The following is a 20,656-nucleotide window of genomic DNA, read 5'->3' as shown; positions in this document are numbered from 1 at the left end:
TGTCTCTAAAATGCTAAGCAACAAATGCATCCTTTCAGCATGCAATAAATCTGTTCTTATGATGAAAAAAATTAATGCATTTGATGTAATTTAAAATAGAATTTTTGTGTGCTATACATTTGCCTAAAATATAAAAAATATATATATCTAAAGTATTACAACCCAAAGTGTGAGTATTCAAAGAATTCGATGCAACCAAAATGTATATCATCACTGAAATATTTGTAATATATTTTTCTTAAAATTTAAAATTTTAATTAGAGTCTTACTCTAAATAGGTTAATTAATTTGCTAGTAGGTATAGCCTAATAAGGAAAATTAATTCCTAGTTGAAATATAATTCATAATTTATGTTGGTAATTCAAGAAAAAATAACTAATTAATAATTAATTCCATAAATTAATAATTTATTTTCTTAAAAGAAAACCCTCCATTCTCTCATATTTAAGGATGATCAAACCCTCCTTTATCTACTGACGAGGAGAAGGAGGATCTCCATTTCAAGAGACAAAGAGGTGGGTTTCTCTACTCTCCTTTTTTTTTATTATTTTTAAAATTTTAATTGATTATGTTATATTATCACGATTGATTATAAGCATGTTATTAGTTCATAATTATAATATTAAATTTTAATCATGCATCTTTATTGTTGTTCTTGCACGATTTGCTAAATCGATTTCATGCCACTCATATTTTAGGCACAAATTCTAAGATACTATTAGTTTTGTGATGAGACTAAAATCATTTTTTTTTCAAATATATATTTAAAATATTTAAATAAAATTACTTTGGATTGGTGTGTGTGAAAAAGGTTGTCATATTCGGCATTGTGGAAAAACAAAAAAAAAAGGTAGGTTGTGAAAGGATCAAAATTGACCGCATTAATAATATACTCGAATATTCTCTTGAAGTTTCAACGTGAAGTGATAGCAGTCATTAGCACATATTAATTCAATTTTAGAAATAAAATACAAAAAGAATTTGTATATGTATATGTATATATTTTAATGTTTAAAAGAATTGAAATCGACGAAGCACTCATCAATACCAATCCAAGAGTAGAAGATAAGAGAGGAGGGTAGCTTGTGGCGTACCTTTGGTTCTAATTTATTCGTTGGTGCCTTTTTATATTTGACCCGGCCTTCGTACCAGACGCCCTTCTTTGTTTGACTCGCCAACCGCAGTCGGACAAACCCCTTCGTCTTTCATCCGTGGAAGGGAAGGAGTCCTCCCCATTCGGAGATCACAATATCATCATCAACTGTATCATTACGTTTCTTGCTCCGGGCTCCTCCGTTCGGCGACAGGGAGATGGATTCGGGGGTCCAGTGGCGGGGGCGGGGGCGGAGGAGGCTCCTCGCGGTGGCCGTCTTCGTGCTCTACCTGGTGGCCTCCGCCCACTGCCTGGACGCTGAGAGGGCGGTGGGGAGGAGGAAGAAGAAGGCGAAGCACGAAATCAAAGGGCCGATCAAGACCCTGGTGGTGCTGGTGATGGAGAACCGGTCGTTTGACCACATGCTGGGGTGGCTCCGGAGCAAGGGCGGCCGCCCGGACATCGACGGCCTCACCGGTCGCGAGTCCAACCACGTCAAGGCGTCTGACCCCTCCTCCCCTGAGGTCTTTGTCTCCGACGGCGCCGCCTACGTCGACTACGACCCCGGCCACTCCTTCCAGGCTATCCGCGAGCAGATATTCGGCTCCGACGACACCTCTGCGGTTCCCGCCCCCATGAGCGGCTTTGCCCAGCAGGCCGAGAGCATGGGTGAGGGCGTGGCCGGCACCGTCATGCGGGGTTTCGCCCCCGAGGCTGTCCCCGTCTACTCCGCTCTCGCGGAGGAGTTCGCGGTGTTCGATAGGTGGTTCGCCTCCGTCCCGGCCTCCACCCAGCCCAATCGCTTCTACGTCCACTCCGCCACCTCCCACGGGGCCACCAGCAACGTGCGCAGGGACCTCATCCACGGCTTCCCCCAGAAGACCATATTCGATTCCCTCGATGAGGATGGTCTCAGTTTCGGCGTCTACTACCAGAACATCCCCGCCGTGCTCTTCTTCAAGAGCCTGCGGAAGCTGAAGCACCTCGTCAAGTTCCACAGCTACAAGCTCGCCTTCAAGCTGCACGCCAAGCAGGGCCGGCTGCCTAACTACGTGGTCATCGAACAACACTACTTCGACGTGAAGCTCTCCCCGGCCAACGACGATCACCCATCCCACGACGTCGCCAGGGGTCAGAGGCTCGTGAAGGAGATCTACGAGACGCTCCGGGCGAGCCCGCAGTGGAACGAGACGGCCTTGCTTATCACCTATGACGAGCATGGCGGGTTCTACGACCATGTGCCCACACCTGTCACTGGGGTGCCCAACCCGGACGGCATCATCGGCCCCGACCCTTTCTATTTCAAGTTCGATAGGTTGGGTGTTCGGGTTCCCACCATCCTTATCTCCCCTTGGATTGAGAAGCGCACCGGTGAGTGATTGTTTCACTTTCAAAGTTCTCCATTCTTCTTGACTCTTTAAATCAATTATGATAGACTCTGCTACTGAGGCTTTGAAACGCACGCTGCCCATGTGGATTTGTGTTCCTTTCATCTTAAATACAATTCATGTAGCTAATCGGTAAATGGATTGGTTGATTATCTTTTGATTTCATTTTTCTGTATGACCACTAGTTGTTATACATGCCAACCTAGTTGCAGTTGGGAATCATTTCAGTTTATGTATGCCATCGAGCAAGATCCACTATGGTATGAAGTATGAACTTATATTTCCTGAAGTCTTGTAGTAGCCTAACCAATGTTTGCAGAAAACTTTGTGCAAGTTTGAACTTTCCAATTAAGGATTTCTTGATGTGTCAAACTCTAGTATTTTCTTAATGCATTCATCAACTATCTGCGTGCACTAAAACAAGAAAAAACCATCTCAATTGGGTTTCCATGAACTGCATTTTCTGGCATGATTTTTTATCATTCTAGAAAGTCGATGTGCACATTTTTTTCATTATAATTTCTCTACACTTCATCAATCCAACATGTATATGAAATATCTGTCTTTAGGCTTTGTTTTGCAACAGAGAATCATTAGGAGATCAAAAATAAGAAGGCAAGTTAAACTTTTTGAAAATTTCTGGTTTGGTTTAGATGAAGCGATTTATAGTCGTGCCAATATTTGTGGGCTTGGCCATGCTTACACTGCCATGGAGCCTTGCTGACATTTTGCTGGCTTGGCACACCACATACTGTCACAGATCCACGCTGATCAACATATTGTTTCAGCTAACGTTTGCGCTCATGTCAATAGATTCAAAGATTTTTGTTGATACATTTTTGTTTATTATGTATGGCGCAATGAAGTGATCCATTAGACTTATGGTCCTGACACACAGCTATTCGCCCATTTTATTTGTCATATTGAGTGCAATGTAGTTGTGTTAGACACTTTTTCCTTTTCATCCCGCAAATATATGGCTGTTCTAAAATTATTAATCTGTCATGTCGAGCGTGATTATTTATGCATTACTTCCTTTTACCATGCAGTGATCCATGAGCCTAAAGGGCCAACTCCAAGTTCACAATTTGAGCACTCTTCCGTTCCAGCAACTGTAAAGAGATTGTTCAACCTGAATTCTAATTATCTCACAAAGAGAGATGCTTGGGCTGGGACATTTGAGAGCTACTTTTACCTCAGGAAGACGCCAAGAACTGATTGTCCAGGTAATGCAATTCTATATGTGATACATTTATAAGCACCTATACCCATGTAGCACATGCAGTGGTGTGCTAGCATTTAAGCTGTGAGATCCTTTGATTAGATCTATTGTCTATTTGTCGAGATTATTCGAAAGACTAATAGTTGGAACAATAGATGGAAATCTGAGTTACTAGTTCAAGTATGGAGATATTTTGCCAATGGAAATCTGACCAGCGTATTAGCAGTAAAAGATATCTGCTTCAACATGAAAAAAAAAAAAAACATTTTTCATTCAGGCACTGTGACTGAATTTAGGTGGTCGGACATGCCATGAAGTAGGTTCAGTTTCAGTTTCTGATATCGAAGCTATATATAGGAAAAATGTCACCAACGTTGAGCTCCCAACACCCGAGTCAGGCTGGGCCTTGCTTGAACTGAAACCTTTTCATCTCATCCACGAAAATTGATTCCATATAAAGATGAAATCTCACACTCATATTTCACCGCTTCATTTATTCTGTTTCTGACAGCTAATGTTTGTCTGTATGATCAGAGAAACTCCCAGAAGTGAAGCCGCTGAGGCCATTTGGACCGAGGGAAGATAAAGTGCTCTCCGAGTTTCAGGTGGAACTGATCCAACTTGCTTCTCAGCTCAATGGAGACCATGTGCTGAATACCTACCCGGACATTGGCAAGGGCATGACCGTCGGCCAAGCCAACAAGTATGCTGAGGATGCAGTCGCAAGGCTTCTGGAAGCTGGCAGGGCCGCGCTGAGGGCTGGAGCGAATGAATCAGCCATTATCACGATGAGACCTGCTTTAACTAGCCGGACTAGTGGACGGTCTTCTGGTGCTTCCGTCCAAAGCATTTGATTTTAGATAAATTACTTGACTACAACAAGGCTTTGTATATGGTCATACTTCCTCATCTGATGACTTATTTGGTATTCATATGATACAGTGTATGCTTAAACTGATGGGATGAAACACTCGTGCTCAAATTCTAGTATGCTCCACTCGAAATTGTAGTATGATTACCCATGTAACTATTTGATGGCCATGTAGCTGGTGGCAGATATATATGTATATTTTATACAATGAACCATGGTTGATTGGTGAACACAATCGAACAAACACTTGAATTGCTGCTGTTCAAGTGCCCGGAGGAGGAGCGGCCGTGGGCTTTATCCTTTTGTTTGTGATTGATGGTTTGTTATTAGCTGGTTTGTGTTCAAAAATTACATATTAAGTGATTCTGTGAACTCTTCCATAGTGAGTATGGATGCATTATTGTCGTCTTAGATGTAGAATTCATCAATTAATAATAGCTACTGCACTCTTTAAACATCCCTCTCTCCACAATGTTCTTTTCCGGCGAGTGCTGCTTCGTTTTCAGCATGATGATGACAAATATAGGAATCATCTGTGTGCATAAGACTCTAAAAACATGCCATAAATCAGTTCTTTTAGTAATGTCGGAAAATTAAGGACAGACAGTTCAGCATAAAGACATGAACGACAAATGTCATGCGTTATCCATCTGCTCGTTTGCCCGTCGAGATGGCTGACGAGCTACGAGGGCCTATGCGTAAGATCGAGGTTGCAAGGGACTTATTGACTAAAATTTGTAGGAGTAGATACCGAAAGAAAAGTTTGAGAGGGATGTATCTGCAATGTGGCTTCTGAGGTCATAGGTAACGCGTACAAGAAACGTTCAACGGTTCCGACTCGAAACTCTTGAGGAGGAGAAGAAGGGGAATCAAATCTCCGGAGCGAATCTTCTCGTCCCTCGCGCCCGCGCCCTTTCGTTGCTATTTCATTCGATTCACCGCCGGCGACAGGGCCGCGTTGGTCGAAGTGCGCGCGGACGGTGGTTGAGGTGGGCGGCCGAGATGCGGATCGGTTGGGCGACGCGGATGCGAGCCTCCTTCGGGGCTCCCTTCCTCTGGCTCGTTACGCTGGTCTACTTCACCCAGGTTCCCTTCTCTCTCTCTCTCTCTCCCGTTTTCTTGGTCTTAGGGTTCTGAGGTCTGTGATCTTTAAGTGCTTTCGTCTAACTCTAACGTCTAATTTGATGATCGTATTACAGGGTTTCAGATCGTTCGTATGGACAGCAGTTTCGTACCAGATGAAAGATATACTGAAGCTATCACCATCGGCATCACAGTTCGTGGTCTCTGTTGCACACTCTCCGTGGAGCATCAAACCAATTTACGGGTATTAAATCATTTAGCGATCGTCAATCTTCAAATTGAGAATCTGTTACATAAAAGACGAGCATGGTGCCATGTTAATTTTAAAGGGCAGTAAGACATCAAATTAAAGTATCATTTGATCCAATAACTTGTCCAACACGGGCCTCGTTATGTAAATGTGTTGTATTGGCAACTCTTATGATGTTGATCCATATTTCATCTGGCATGAGGATGCTAGCATTTATTCCTTTTGTTTTTTTTTTTTAATCTCAGATTTAAGTCTATCAGAAACATTGAGATATTTTTAATGTTTCAATAACTTCTCATAGCTGCACATGCAAAAACTTTAAGGTTTCCTGTGGCAGACTACACTTGTTTCAAATGTTGACATTTAAAAAACATGAAACTGTTGATGAAATGCATGGCAGATGTATTAGTTTAACTTTTTACCAATCGTATATTAAATAGATTTGTTGTGAATTTATTTAAATGCATGTCTGTTACCCAAAGAAAAAGTTATAAATGGTAACATTTCTAAGGAGACAATTTGGATGAAATGATAAATATGCCCAGCATGTTTAGTTCTGTGAACTATATGATACAATAAATTGTGTATATTACATGGCGATGAAATGCTACGCAAGTATGATTTTCGAAGAACAAAATGCTGGTTTCTTGGACAGAACTGTATCGCCATCCTATGGAGGCCTCATTGTGGTATGTTCTTAACATTCACAATGGACTCTGTGCGAGAAACGACAGAAAAAAATGTTGATTACTTGGGATCATCTTTCTTTTTATTCGAGATATTCTAAATTTGATGTGAAATTGCTATCGATCACCCTGTTCTATGTTTACCTGTTTTTTACATGGTTGACTTCTTGTTCGTGCAGAATTCTGTCAGATTGCATCCCTATTAGCGGGAGGAGGAGACTCCCATACTTGGTTATATCCACTATTCTTTCTCTTTTTCCGTGGCTCATCCTTGGTCTAGCAAATTCTCTAAGGAGTTCACGTGATTCCCTTACTGCTTTCTTGACTTTACAAAATTTGGGATCTGCCATGGCGGATGTTGTTGTTGATGCAATGATTGCAGAGGCAGTTCGGTCTGAACTGTATGTAGAATTTACATGGCTTTGTTGTTTCTGATCTTAGACTTTCATTAAAAGCTGATACTGGACTCCATTTTTCACAGTGCAGAATTTGCTGGTGATCTCCAATCTTTGTCATGGTCTGCTATGGCCTTGGGAGGAATATTTGGGAGCATGTTAGGAGGGTACACATTGTCCCATCTCACAATAGACACAATATTTTTACTTTTCTCTGTTCTTCCAGCAATTCAGCTTCTGTCGTGTGCTTTAGTCAAGGAGACTCCTTTACAACTCGAAAGCTTGCAACATTATAAGAATGAGGAAAATTTGGAATTCAAAGAAGACGCTAGAGATTATAAAAGAAAAGATACCCCCACCAGGACATCTGATACTTCCAGAAGGAGGAAGAATAATCATAAATATCACAAAAGGAAACTGAATTTGAAATCTGAGATTTCTGAAAAGCAGCCCGGTCCACTAGTTGCAAGATACGACATATCTCTGAGGTCAACTATCGTTAGTTTGGCCAAGGCCTTCAAGCAGCCTATCATCCTAAGGTAACCAAAGAATTTTATGTTCTTTAAAGTTCTTTATTTGTTCCCTTTATATATCAAACTTCCTAAATAGATGCAATTATTGATATTGTATTTTTGACTATTGGGAATGCCAGACCGATGGCATGGTTTTTCCTCTCAAATGTTGCAGTTCCAAACCTCTCAACGGTGATGTTCTATTACCAGACTGAGGTTTTGAACTTGGAAGCATCTTTTCTTGGGACTGCACGTGTGATTGGGTGGTCTGGACTTATGCTTGGTACATATTTATATACTCGATATTTAAAGCGTAAGAAGCTAAGACACGTCCTCATGTAAGTCAAAGAAAAATTACTCATGGCTTCCTACTTTCTAAATCTCGTGTTTATAATTACTATCATGTAGCTTTTTATGTTGGACAATTTTTCAAGATTGTTTGCATGCTTCCATTTTTAAAAAAGATATTCAAAGAAATAATGTAACAGATTAATGTGATGGGAGAACATTCAAATCCATGTTAAATCACTTTTTAGTGCTTAGAAACAACATGTTGATCTTCGAATCAGAGTAAGGATGGCCTATAACTGTCTTCGAGCCTGCTTCTTTTCTAGTTCTGTTGGCATATTAGTCCTCTTGATTATTTTTTGTGGAATATAAAGATCTATGTGTTATACTTTCATTTGTTGGTCAATATATCAATAAAGACAGTGAAAGTTCACTTAGATGGAGAAGATATGCAATTATTATTTAGTACAACATCAACAAAATGTTGTTCTGTTCTAAGTATTTGGGGTCGGGTATTAGTAACTGTCAAAAAAATATATCTTATGGAGAATTGTGACATATAGTATAATTCAAATTTTATACAATTTAATATTGAGTCCCTATGTTGGTGGAAAACTTGTCTATTGGACTATCCCTTATAGTATAATTTTCATTTTTAAAGATTGATTTAAACCAAGGTTTTAACTTTATCTTCCTATTGGCATGGGGTATATTAATATGCACCAATATACCAAGCTATGCCTATGCTTGGCACGGCCTAGCTTGCTCATGGTACTGTATGAGGGAAAGGGAGAAATTGAGAATAGAGAGAAATATAAAGGGAAAAAATAGTAAGAAAATGGCATTACCTCCTTTCTTGTTTTTTGGTGGACCAGCTATGCATCTTAGTGAGGTGAATGTGGTGGACCGTGATATTTGATGAGATCTGGCCATGTTTGTCTAAATCCTTGGCTCTCAAGGATGGTTTTAAATGGCAGCATATGTTAGAATATGATAAGATTGCTGTTGCCATCATTAGTTTTCAGTACTCCTTTCTCTTTGGAAAGCAACTATTTTCTTTTGAAAAAGTAAGTATAAAAGGAGTGTAATGTCTATATATGAGAGTAACATGTTTCTGTTCCAGCAATATAGGGCAAAATGCCTGATCCTCAACTTTTAGATGAAACTGAAATCATTGATATGAAGACTAATATCAAAACGATGCCATGATTTTTCTTATGGCATTGTAGTTATCGCAGACCATTATGATTTTAAGCACCAAGGAATAGAGCTCACCTAGGTCATGTGGCATCGGAGTTGCATGGTTATTTTATACTAACTAATTTCTGAGTTCCGAGCCGTGAACCTAGCAGTGGAATTGACCATTAAGAAGCCTTTTCTTATTTTAGTTCCATATAGTCCCTGCTCTAGCATTTCAAGCAGTTGCAGTAGCTGGTTGAGAATTTTTTTAGTTTTAGTTCAAAAAGACAATCTTTGGTAAGGGCAAATGAATTAATTAAAAATAACTAAGCATATAGGAGACAAGTATATTTGCCATTTTTAATGCAGAATCTTTTAACTTATCATTCATTATTTTTTTTATAAGCGTGAAGACAAACGAAAGTTTTTCATGTGCTTTTAAAAATTACAATTGCTTAATTTGGTACCTTGCAAACATTAACTCATTTATTCCTTCATGTCATTCTCTCTCTCTCCCCTCCAAATGATGTTTTTGAAAAATAACAAATTTAGTCCTGTCCTCTTGTAAAAGGTGTGCTCTTCGAGAAGTCACAGTGTCATACAACATTTGTTTACTACATCTATATAACTTTGCAGTTGTTAACCAATGGCAGTTTCCCAAGTAATACTATGCAGTGATACCTTTTAACTTAATGTTTCTAAGATTCTTATTCCTGCACCTAACTGTACTTGTGAATAACATGACAGGTATGCTCATATTGGCCTTGCAATTGTAAGCCTCTTGGACATCATGTTAGTATCTAAGTTGCATAATCAGTTGGCTATACCAGATAAATATATAGTACTATGGGGATCAGCTTTCGGTGATGCAATTAAGCAATTCAAGTACTTTCTAATCTTTGTTCTACCTTCTCTACCTATATCTATGCTTTCTTTGTCTATGATAATCCCAAGTTTGTGCAAGTGGTTGGCAATTCTTTTCTCCATGTAGTTTGAGATTGTTATCCGCGAGTAATAGTTCTGGATTATAAATTGTTTCTCATAGCATACATGATAAAGAACCCGGATAAGAAAAATGTTCACATTAATCATCCAAATTATAGAGAGATTAAACTTTTGAAGTATTTTCCCTGATGATTTTAGTGTGGAACTCTAATGTAAATTTACATCTATACCATTAAGTACAAATTGACTTATTACATCATATAGATCCTCGTGATATGCTGACATGTTGGAAATTAAATTGAACCAGTGGTGATTTAATGGACTTTCCAATTGTGTACATGTTGGTTTAATCTTTGCATTTATTACAACATTGAAGAAATCTTGAACTTGTAGGTTTTGGGATTCTTGTGCATATATGTAAAGAATCGGAGTTCATTCTCGCTTATTTGATTTCTCAGATATCGTATCAATGATCATGTCTCTGAACTACTGTATGCTGATGTATATTCCTTTCAGCTTCAAAAATTATGATTCTTATGTCTCAAAATGTTGCTGCTCCTTGACACCCCCTTTATCATCATTACTCGCTCGAAGAGTCTATCCATTCACCACTCTTGCAATTTGGCAACTCACATAATAGATACTTATCTTAAGAATTAAAAATTGTAAATCATAATCAAGTTATACTTTGCATGAATTATAAATAAACATGAGAGTTTCAGTGCTTTACATTATTGTACCTAACAGTTCACCAGAAGAAGTCATGTTAAATTTGAACAAGGTAAGAGAGCTTTATTTGCAGGAAGAAATCCCTTTAAGTTGAAATGTTTCAATCCGTTCTTGACCATCAAATACATTTAATTGTACGATATTACTGCTATGTTAAGATAAAACCGAGTTTCAATCCTGCAAGTACACTTAGAAAAGAATCAAATTTAGTGTTTGCAACATTTGGGGAATGAGACAGAGAAGTCCGGATTGTATGCTGCTGAATGAGATATTGGATTGACGTTTTTTTTTTTTGTAATATTTTAGCTGTGACTATAGTTTCTAATGATGTTTTATATCTGATGCAGGTTGATGCCATTCCTGATAATATCTGGGCAGCTATGCCCCCCGGGAATTGAAGGAACACTTTTTGCCCTGTTTATGTCCATAAATAACTTGGGAGCCACTTTGGGCTCATTCTTAGGAGCTGGTTTGGCATCATTGCTGAACATTTCTTCGGAGTCTTTCGATAACCTTATTTTTGGTGTGGCTGTGCAACTATTAGCCACTCTGCTTCCCATAACCTTTCTGTTTCTGATTCCAAAGGAAGCGACCGGATTAACATCATAATCACGTTGATGGAGCAGCAGAGAAATCTCCTTTTTGTTTCACTTTCTGAGTTCAAAAAACTGCAGTAAAAAAAAAGAAATAGAAAGGCCAGTCGTTGATCGTCTGAAAGAGCAAAGATTTAAAACATACTTTTAACTTTGGCAACACAAATGCTGATTTCTGGTAAGACTAGTTGGAGCAATCATGAGAGAAATATTGTACCTTGTTCGATACTGTCGTTCGTGTATCCATCCGAAAGCTTAGCCGCAGTCCAATGGATGGTAGCGGTGTGTTGCTGTTTTTGTTGTCATTCAGGGAGTACAACCAAGTCGAGGAGGAGGGCGAGGAGAACTACTGGGCTTTTGGGCCTTCAACAGGCCTCATCGTTAAGTCGGCCCAATCAGCATGATTGCAAATTCTAAAGTTATGGATGGCTCCTCCTTGTCATCACAACCGTCCATCTGATGCAGTTAAAGCAGGAGACTGTCGAGCTTGCAGCCTTCAGATTGCAATCACGCAACTGATCTCACCTATGAAATTGGAATCAGTTATGGGTTTGTAATCATGCAGGGGGGATGGGTTAGGCATCCATATTTATTATTAATATTATTAATATTATTATTATTTTCCGGATAGGTAGCAGTTCCATCCTACAGATCCATATAAGCAGGAGATCTATAGGCAGGGATTGAAACTGCAATGTCCTTTAGCACTGAAGTAGGAGCTTATTTTGGGCCCATCCATGGTTTTGGCGTTGACAAAAAGGGGAGATTGCTTGAAGGGGTGACTGAGAGCTAGCTTTTTCCTTTTATCGTGTGTATCACATAAAAATGCATCACAACAAGCTCTGCCATCCCCATTAAGAAGGCTCTTTTAATCTCTGCAGGGAACCCTGTATCCCCCTCTGACAGTCCGCCACCGCACCCCCATTCATAGTACCTCTCTTTTGACCCATCCCGCCCACTTCCTTCTTCTCCTCACAGAGAGAGAGAGAGAGAGAGAGGAGCATACTGTCCTTGACAGCGATGCGCATACGGGCACGGGCTTATGAATGGAGGAGGAACATGTGCTGTTTGCCGGAGCAGAATTCTGGCGATGTTTCCATGTTTACTAACGACCGAGATGCCTTCCATTTATAAGCATCACTTACTGGCTCTATTTATTTAGATAAAACAAGTTTTATTTTCTGCCTCTGCACGCTTTGCGGAATAATCTTAATCATGCAGTATTTTTTTTTGGACTCAACGAAGAGTACTCCGCAGCAGCACCCGTTCGCCCATCTTTCTCATCTGTATGTAGTCTTTGGGTTCTATAAATACCACACACAAGGCCCTCTCGGTGACCCACTCCAGCTCACGAGAAACACCCATTTTGTCGCACATGGTTCCTTTGCCCATCTGCACATCGTTTCAGACAAGCCTCCGTCGTCTTCGTTTCTGGTACTTTTGCGTTGCAGGGCTGGCGAGGCTTCCGGTGCCGACGGACAGTACTGAGGTGTGGCACGGCATGACATGGCATTGGTAAGATGGTTTTGCTCAAGACCGCGCAACACTTCCATATGACGGCGCATCGCTGTGCTCGCCTATCCATCATGGCGGAGGGAGGAGGCGATAGGGCTGGACGTCGATGCGCTGCTCTATGGCCAGGCTGCGCGGTTCTTGCGCAACATCTCGCACCACCTGTTCCCTCTCTTCTTCCTCTCGTCTCGCTCGCTCTTTTGAATCTTGGAAGGCACTGACATGGTTTTAGATGATGAGAAGTTTTCGGAGAATGTATTGTCACAGGCTCTTTGATCGTCTCCCTCCTTTGGAGCTTTCGTGCAAGCATCGAGCTTCGTAAGAGAGGTTTGTCTCACATCAAATTCATCTACTCTCCTCTGAGCCAAAAAGAACCCAAGGAAGGAAACGAGCAAGGCTGCAGCGCACTTCTCTCTTCTACAAAGCATCCAGCTTCGCAAGGGGAGTAGTAGGGTTTCTGTCACCACCAGGTTTGGCCGGCTGACTCCAACTTTTGTTCCCCATCTTTTCAGTAGAGACGTAGCAGAACGTGAGCTGGAAGCGGATGTGATTGAGGAGACGGCGAGCAGAACGGCTGTCCTCCCAACACACAGCAGCCAATTCCGCTCTTTCTTTCAAGTTGGGCATGAACCGGCCCTGATCTCAGGTTCGGCGGTCATGATGCATGCAGAATGATACATACATACACACACACACGACTGAGATCTGTGTCCGTGCATGGATTTGGCCGGCTTCATGTGCAGGTTCGGCAAAGATTCGAGCGAATGGCCGTGTGCTGCACGTTGGAATGTCCCATTCTTTTGTCCACTCATCTGCTTCCTGCTTAGTCCATTACATGAAGGTCAATTTCACTGCAGCAATATTGGCTGGTTATATGCGATGTGCTGAGGACATGAACTCACCTCACCCAACCTTATCATCTTCTTTGAAAGGTGTAACTTAAACATTGTAATTAGAATTCCACCCTTTTCTGGAGGTGTGCATATATAAGACTATGTATAGTGAGTGATATAAGGAAGAGTTCAATGTGATTGCTGTGTGAACTTATACTGAATCAAGCTCTTGTATTGAATTAGATCACTTGCAGTGATGCAGTTCTGTTCGCTTAGTGGATGAGTCGTCATTTGCAGCATTATTTTCTTAGCTGATGTGAGGCTGACGACTTACAGAGTCTCAAACCAACAAAACAATATTATCTCATCCCTCAGAAACAAAAAGCAAAAGAATCATGTACACAAAAATATTATGATGAGGCATGCAAGTTTGGGGATCCTTCTCGGTTTCTACCCAAGCGAAGAAAAGAGAAGAGATGTCTATTGGTGGTCGGTGGCCATCAGCATCAAGACAGTGGCCATCTGACACTGATATGATTCCTGCCACTGGGATTAATCTACATGTCGTTAATGCCAAACAAATTCCATGTCATGTCCCTCTGTATTAAACATACCTCTGCTTCATCTCATCTACATAAGGATTCAGATCAGAAAATATTTTTTTGCAGGTGATTTAAGCCGAAATTTAAGACTTTATTGTAATCACACGGAAAGAGAAAGGTTAAGCAGTAAGTAGAGGTTCCAGATTACACACAGCACACCATCAATGAGTCAGTCGATTACTGATCACACAAGAAGAGGAGGATATAAGTTTCAGTGTTGCTGAGGAATGGGAGCAATTAGTCTCAGGTTTCAATATGATTTCATGGTTGACAGTGATAAAGCAACCATAAACTCAAGATGAATGAAGACACTGTTTTTGCAGCAAGAGAATGGTGACATGTCAGCCATTTATACTTTTGTATGCTAAGTTACACTTTGATTGTGGCAGAACCAAACCAATATAAATAGTCATTTTTCAATAAATTTGAATGTGCAACTTATGCCCGCCCTTCATGGAAAACCATATATTTACTGAAGTTGCAGTCGCTAACGGTACAAACTCAGAGAACCGCAGCCAATGATTCACGGATCTCATCGGTATCCATTGACCTCCACGGGAGCAACATAAACATGATCTGATCAAAGCCAATGTTAACTAATTAGGAACATAAAATGATTCTATAAACTTACTGCAGAAGCTTCTAATTGGAACTCACCCAAAGGGGTTTGATAGAAAAAGAATACTGCTGCGATGACTACGTAGCAAAGTAAGAGGACCAGTCCTTTCAGATAGTGCCAACTTCCATCCTGCACCGAGAACACTTTCAGGCAAGTTGCATCTGAACATTACATTTTCCACACACACCAAGCACAGAGATACAGGTGGCGTTATACATAAAGCAATTCTATTCGATAAAAGTCAATCTCATAAACATAAGATGAACCTGATGTTGACAAACATTTCGACAATTGCAGTTTGGTCAAACAAATAAACATGTGCATAGCATCTAACAAGCTAATCATGATTCACAAATAGAGGATTACCAAGTGAAAATATGACCACATCACTGTCCGTTGGTAGTCATAAACATGATTGTACCCGATAGGTTCTCTATAAGAATGGAAGTTCCTCTTCTCTAACTAAATAACTTTTCTTTGAACAAAGCATCAGTAGGCATTGTTGTCATGAATGATCGATCACCTAGGCTCCTGGGCTGCTAGGTCATAAACAAGGTCCAGGATGCACAGGACATGCTTAAATCACCATATGCAGAGATACAATCATAAGAATATAAGTACATATCTTCATGTCTGTGATATCTACTATGTTGCTTTATTGATAATAATGACATGGATCATATTGTTGTGAATCCATTAATATTGACGTACCTCTATTAGCATTAGTAAGAAACCCAGGGATGTACATATTACAGATCATGGGCAATCTTGAAAGTTTACTTCGTCATACTCATATGTCATAGATCATGTACTCATAATTTGTGATTGGATTGAAGATTCTTAGTAAACCCATTATTAAGGATATCATTTCATATGTTACTGGCCAATCACAATCTAATAGAACATATATTCAAAATGACCTCCTAGGATCACTTGATTTATCTGATTTATTCTTTTCCATTGATTTGTAAAGACCACTTAGCGAATATGTAGTTCCTCTTTCATATTACATGTATGATACTGGTATCATCTAATAACTGATCCCAAGTTACAACCACCGGATGATGACCATAGAATCACCTGAAGTGTGAAGGTGGTTATAAGTATTGCCAAAACCAAAGTTCCAGTCTCGAGGAGCTTAAAATTGAGATCCATATGGATGTCCTTTATCCAGGCCACAACAGTAGTCAATGGAACCTATGCATGTAAAGGAAGACAATTAGTCAGTTCCTCCTTGAAATAAGCAAGCTAATACGGGTTATATACAATTTCAATAACAGCTGACTAGTCTTACCAAAAACAAGGAGATTTGAGCTGAAGAGCCCAACGAGATGCCCAAGGTGATATCCTGTTCCACAGACAAATTTGGAACATTGTAATACTTAGTGCTTGTTTTCTTTCATGAAATATGAGCAGAACTTACAATTTTGTTCTTGAAAGCAAAGATGACTGCACCCGCATGTTCAGTCGCATTTCCAACAATAGGTAGCAAGATAACACTAATGAAACTAATTGGCATTCCCCACGACTCTGAAGCTGCCTAAGTGCAGAGAAGGAAGTTATTGCTTTCTTTGTTTATGAAAGAAATAGACCATTAGTAAAGGTGATATGTTTCAATTTTGTTACCTCGATTGTACTAATGACATAATTTGATAGAATAGTGACAAGCATTGTCATTCCTACTAACCAAGCAAATGAGCTAGCAAATCCAATCACCGGTGTATCAGAAACAATATCATCATCCTCCTGTTAATCACCGCAAAATTTAGCATTCCTAGCATTTAATCATAATTCTATCAGAAAATGTGTTGTACTCTATGCTACATAATTCCAGAAGCATTCAAATAGAGCAAAATGGCATAAAACCTGCTCAGACTTTTTTAAACATGCAAAATGCATCGGGCCGCATAATCCCTATATTGATGATCTAGACCTGTGTGTCATTCTTATTAGTTGTTAAGTCTTAGAATATTTTTTAGTCAAGCAAATTTCTATTGTTTTTGTTCTCTCTCTCTCTCTCTCTCTCTCTCTCTCTCTCTCTCTTTCTCTCTCTCTTATATATATATACATATATCCAAATTTGCACCTAAAAGAAAAAAACTAGCTTTGTGTATATCCTAACCTCTTGTGATTCAAAATGTTGGCGGTGGGTCATCAGCTGGAAGAACATGCACCCAATGTAGGCAACTAGCATTGCAATGCTGCATGTCCTCGACAGTTCGAGTGTTGAGATTGCATCCACCATGTAAATATCATTTTTCACAACATAGCAGTAGGTCAAAACCAAAATGTGGCAAAGAGAAGCCAGCAGGAGCAGCATTAAATTTGCATCAGCTTGCTTCTGAAGTAACATGGCAAAGTCAAACTGTTAAGGAACACTTGGATCAAATGAGCTAACTTTGGGAACTGCACTATAAAAGCATATGTTACTTCACCCTGTCAAATTGGCGTTCTTTGTTAAGATTGGCGAGACCACCACAGAAGAGGGAGGATCCAAGGACGAGGAGTAGGTTGGAGATGGTGGAGCCAAGAAGGGACCATTTGAGGACTCCTATCTTGTCTTTGTGCAGGGCTAGCAGTGCAATTATCAGCTCAGGTGCATTGCCGCATGTGGCATTTAGGAGACCACCAACTGCACATGATGCAATTCAACTATACTTTCATATCAAAAGAAATCTTCAGACCAGTAGAAATCCAGACTTTGTTAGGATGCTGTGACAATACATGGATATATAACAGCCTTGATCATTATAAGTCAACCAGTCTACATTCAGAATATGGTTTCAGTTTGACTCAACTGAAAACTCTTCTAACATAGCTAGTTTTCATGGCCCATCATTTTCCAACTCTAATATTATAAAACTTATGCAATTTGGGCTTCATTTGGAAGAAGATCTAATATTGAGATAAAACGATCTGGAAGTCATCCCATCTGGGGTGCTATTAGATCATATTCAACTAGGATCCTAACAAAATCCATATAAGGAGCCATGCATTCCAAAGGCGTATCCAAATACAATAACTACTGGATTTAGTCAAATATCAAAATTGTAAGCTTACTATTAGATGCAGAACAGGAATCAGCACCTAATGGACTAGTTTTAAGGATCCAAACCATTTAACCAGGCTCAATCGAATGGCTGTCTATTTCCATCAATATAAACAAGGACGAATTTAGTGCATAAGGCTCCCGCCAATGCGGGGCCTGGGAGAGTCTGGCAATTTCCATCCTGATCTCTTATCTTTGAACCAAGACCCATTGTGTACATCAATATATAGCTCTTGTATGCAAATGGGTGATCAAAGCAAATTTCTGTTTTCGAAACAGTGAAACAAAATCCAATAATTTGGTTCACCAACCAAAATACGTCATTAATTGAGCTAAATTTCTCTACCTGAATCTTTAACAAACATATTTCAGTATGAATATTGTTCAAAAATAGAATGTAGACCAATGTTTAAAATGCTTTTTAGAGACCACTTGCTGATAACATTTGAAGTAAAATTAACCATTCCATTAGATGAGTTTACCTATGCGCCATATATATTTTACAAAGCTAAATGGTCTACAAGTTGGATATAGAACATCCTACAAGAACTATCAAGTTCAAGATGAAAGTGATAATAAATCAAACAAATGACCATTAATTTTAAAACCTAGTATATCAAATGTTTAACACTTTGCAAGAACACAATGCATTATTTAATTATCTTTACCTGTAGTTCAGGATCATATGTTAGTAACTTTGCTTTTCGTTGATATTTCATGATTAACTTATGACCAAAATATATTAAGAAGATAATAATGGATCCTATCAAGAGCTCAAGAACATGAATGTAGTTACAAATGAATAATTAACCAAAGGATGCATTTACCTGTTGGACCAGCATAAGATGCAATTTGCCTGTTGGGAATTGCATTAAAGGCAAACATGTCAGTTGACCTGAAATTTGAACCAAAAGAGAATATGAAGGATCTTAAGATTAAACAAATCTTACTCGCTGAGGAAGCTCATGCGTTCAGCAAGAGGGATGAGGCCTATTAAACTCAAGCTAAACACCCAAGCCTGTTTTGACCAATGAACCAAAAAGATAACAATCAGGTACTAAAAATAAATGATATTGGAATGGCAGAGCCACAGAGGAAGATTCTTGAAAGCAAGCAACAACCTTGATCCAGGTGATAGGGAAAAGAAAGTTCAAATTAAAGTGTTACACTTTTGCCAATGGTGGTATTGTTTGTTCTCTTTAGTAGCAAAGTGATTTGTGATGTTTGTAATTATTTCCTGGTTCAGAGAAGAACATGGCATCAGATTAAGGGAGGCGATAAAACCCAACCAAAAAAAATTCATGAAGTGATATGAGAGAGAACCAGCAAAAGGTAAGATGAAGGATGACAGAGTAAGACAGAAGAAAATTATCCCCTTCCCCGATCATTGCGAACACCAACCAGATATTAGGATTCTCACCCATTATTTGGTCATTTAAAATTTTAGATCAACGAGGACTACTTTGTCGGTACAAGGTAGACTAGTTTCAGTAACTACAAGAGAACCAGTGCTGGACTCGGTGTTCCATGCTGCTAGAACAGCTGCAAGGAGAATTTTGGTAAGGCAGCGACTTAACTCTGCGATGAAGTAAAAGAAACTGATTTGCTGCATGAACTTTTGCCAAATGATTATATTGACTGAAAAGTCCAGAGTTTACCATGTCTCTCGTACTCGGGTGAAAGCTGCGGTAGATGTATAGTAAAACTGAGTGCAGGAGGATGCCAAAGACACATGAAAGTAACAAAAGACCAAAAAGAAAACTTTCGGCGGGTGGTGTTCCTTCAGATCGAACCAAACACCGAGGAAAAGCGACCAAATCAAAACTATCCTCTTCACTCCTATTATGTTCATAACATAAACTTATCGCATTACGTTTGCCGTCGTCATAACCTAAAAAGGAAATCTTTAACAATGCATAATCCACTTCAACGAGACATCGGACCGGGGATTGGGGAGACAGGGGGATTACCTGGCCGAAGCGGAAGCAGCGAGCGGCGATGGCGAGGGGCACGACGGGGAAGAGGGGGAAGAGCTTGGTGCCGAGCAAGACCTCGTGGAGGTTGGCGAGAAAGTTACGGAGGGTATCCGACCGCGCATTGACCAACATCTCTAGGTCGGACCGCTTCCGCGGCGGCAAAGGGGACCTGCTGCGAGCGCCGGCCATCCGCCACCAGGGAAGCCCGGCCGCTGAAGATCCCGGCCTACCACTCCGACGCCATCGTCACGTCCCTTCCTCAGCTGCAGAGATCGCGAGGAGAGGAGAGTCATACAAGAGGGAGAGATCGGACAAGAGGGAGCGAGGCTTGTGATGTGGATGGGTTTCGCTGACGTGGCAACGTGCGCACGCGAAGGTGAAGACACCGCGCTACTCTTACCGATGAACAAAAATATTCTTTTCCCATATTGATCCTTTCCAATTCCCAAAATAACGTATTTGCCATTTTCTTTTCTTTTTTTTTAAATATTTATATACCTAAAATAATCTCTCTTTTTCTATAACATCATAATTATTCAAAGAATAGTAATATATCATTTAAGAGTTTCAACTCACAGCCAGTTTTTCATTTTTGCATGGATAAATAAATTCCTTTAAAAATTTCTTTTAGAATGTCTTCGCTTGTCAGATAAATCTAATGGTCAAAGTCTCATGTAATATTTAGATGGAAAGAGTTTTATATTCCTGAAATCATATAAATTAGAATTCCACCCATTCGCACATGAGATGCTGAACAGATAATAATAATAATAATAATAATAATAATAATAATAATAATAATAAACGAAGAGATATAATAATTATATAACA

At 39.8% G+C, this 20,656-nt stretch overlaps 3 protein-coding genes across 6 annotated transcripts; 2 read left to right on the top strand and 1 right to left on the bottom strand.

Moving 5' to 3' along the window:
* The first annotated feature begins 1,154 nt into the window (after positions 1-1,154).
* Positions 1,155-4,782, top strand: LOC135587936 (non-specific phospholipase C1-like). The gene is made up of 3 exons (XM_065079802.1): positions 1,155-2,464; positions 3,531-3,707; positions 4,238-4,782. The coding sequence occupies exons 1-3, from the start codon at positions 1,312-1,314 to the stop codon at positions 4,555-4,557; spliced, it is 1,650 nt and encodes a 549-aa protein (XP_064935874.1). The 5' UTR covers positions 1,155-1,311; the 3' UTR covers positions 4,558-4,782.
* A 560-nt stretch (positions 4,783-5,342) lies between these two features.
* Positions 5,343-13,854, top strand: LOC108953519 (probable folate-biopterin transporter 4). 2 transcript variants are annotated; one of them, XM_065079800.1, is made up of 8 exons: positions 5,345-5,660; positions 5,774-5,901; positions 6,773-6,994; positions 7,075-7,527; positions 7,641-7,838; positions 9,715-9,852; positions 10,989-13,392; positions 13,490-13,854. In XM_065079800.1, the coding sequence occupies exons 1-7, from the start codon at positions 5,577-5,579 to the stop codon at positions 11,248-11,250; spliced, it is 1,485 nt and encodes a 494-aa protein (XP_064935872.1). In that variant the 5' UTR covers positions 5,345-5,576; the 3' UTR covers positions 11,251-13,392; positions 13,490-13,854. The 2 variants fall into 2 exon arrangements, with proteins under 2 accessions (XP_064935873.1, XP_064935872.1); XM_065079801.1 differs by lacking the exon at positions 7,641-7,838 and having other exon boundaries at positions 5,343-5,660.
* A 555-nt stretch (positions 13,855-14,409) lies between these two features.
* Positions 14,410-20,154, bottom strand: LOC135587934 (vacuolar cation/proton exchanger 3-like). Of its 3 annotated transcripts, XM_065079798.1 has the most exons (11): positions 19,820-20,153; positions 18,800-18,867; positions 18,677-18,705; positions 17,236-17,432; positions 16,923-17,141; positions 16,427-16,546; positions 16,224-16,340; positions 16,095-16,148; positions 15,881-15,997; positions 14,839-14,929; positions 14,410-14,757 (listed from the first exon to the last, which is right to left on the bottom strand). In XM_065079798.1, exons 1-11 carry the CDS (start codon positions 20,012-20,014, stop codon positions 14,714-14,716), a joined length of 1,251 nt encoding a protein of 416 aa, XP_064935870.1. In that variant the 5' UTR covers positions 20,015-20,153; the 3' UTR covers positions 14,410-14,713. The 3 variants fall into 3 exon arrangements, 2 of the variants coding, with proteins under 2 accessions (XP_064935870.1, XP_064935871.1); XM_065079799.1 differs by lacking the exon at positions 18,800-18,867 and having other exon boundaries at positions 18,677-18,744; positions 19,820-20,118; XR_010476004.1 differs by lacking the exon at positions 14,410-14,757 and having other exon boundaries at positions 16,256-16,340; positions 19,820-20,154.
* Positions 20,155-20,656: the final 502 nt, after the last annotated feature.

This window comes from Musa acuminata, chromosome BXJ1-8, assembly GCF_036884655.1.
Source record: "Musa acuminata AAA Group cultivar baxijiao chromosome BXJ1-8, Cavendish_Baxijiao_AAA, whole genome shotgun sequence".
NCBI classification, from domain to species: Eukaryota; Viridiplantae; Streptophyta; class Magnoliopsida; order Zingiberales; family Musaceae; genus Musa; species Musa acuminata.
The sequence above is the reverse complement of the archived record's forward strand: the minus strand, read 5'-3'. Positions and strand labels throughout refer to the sequence as shown.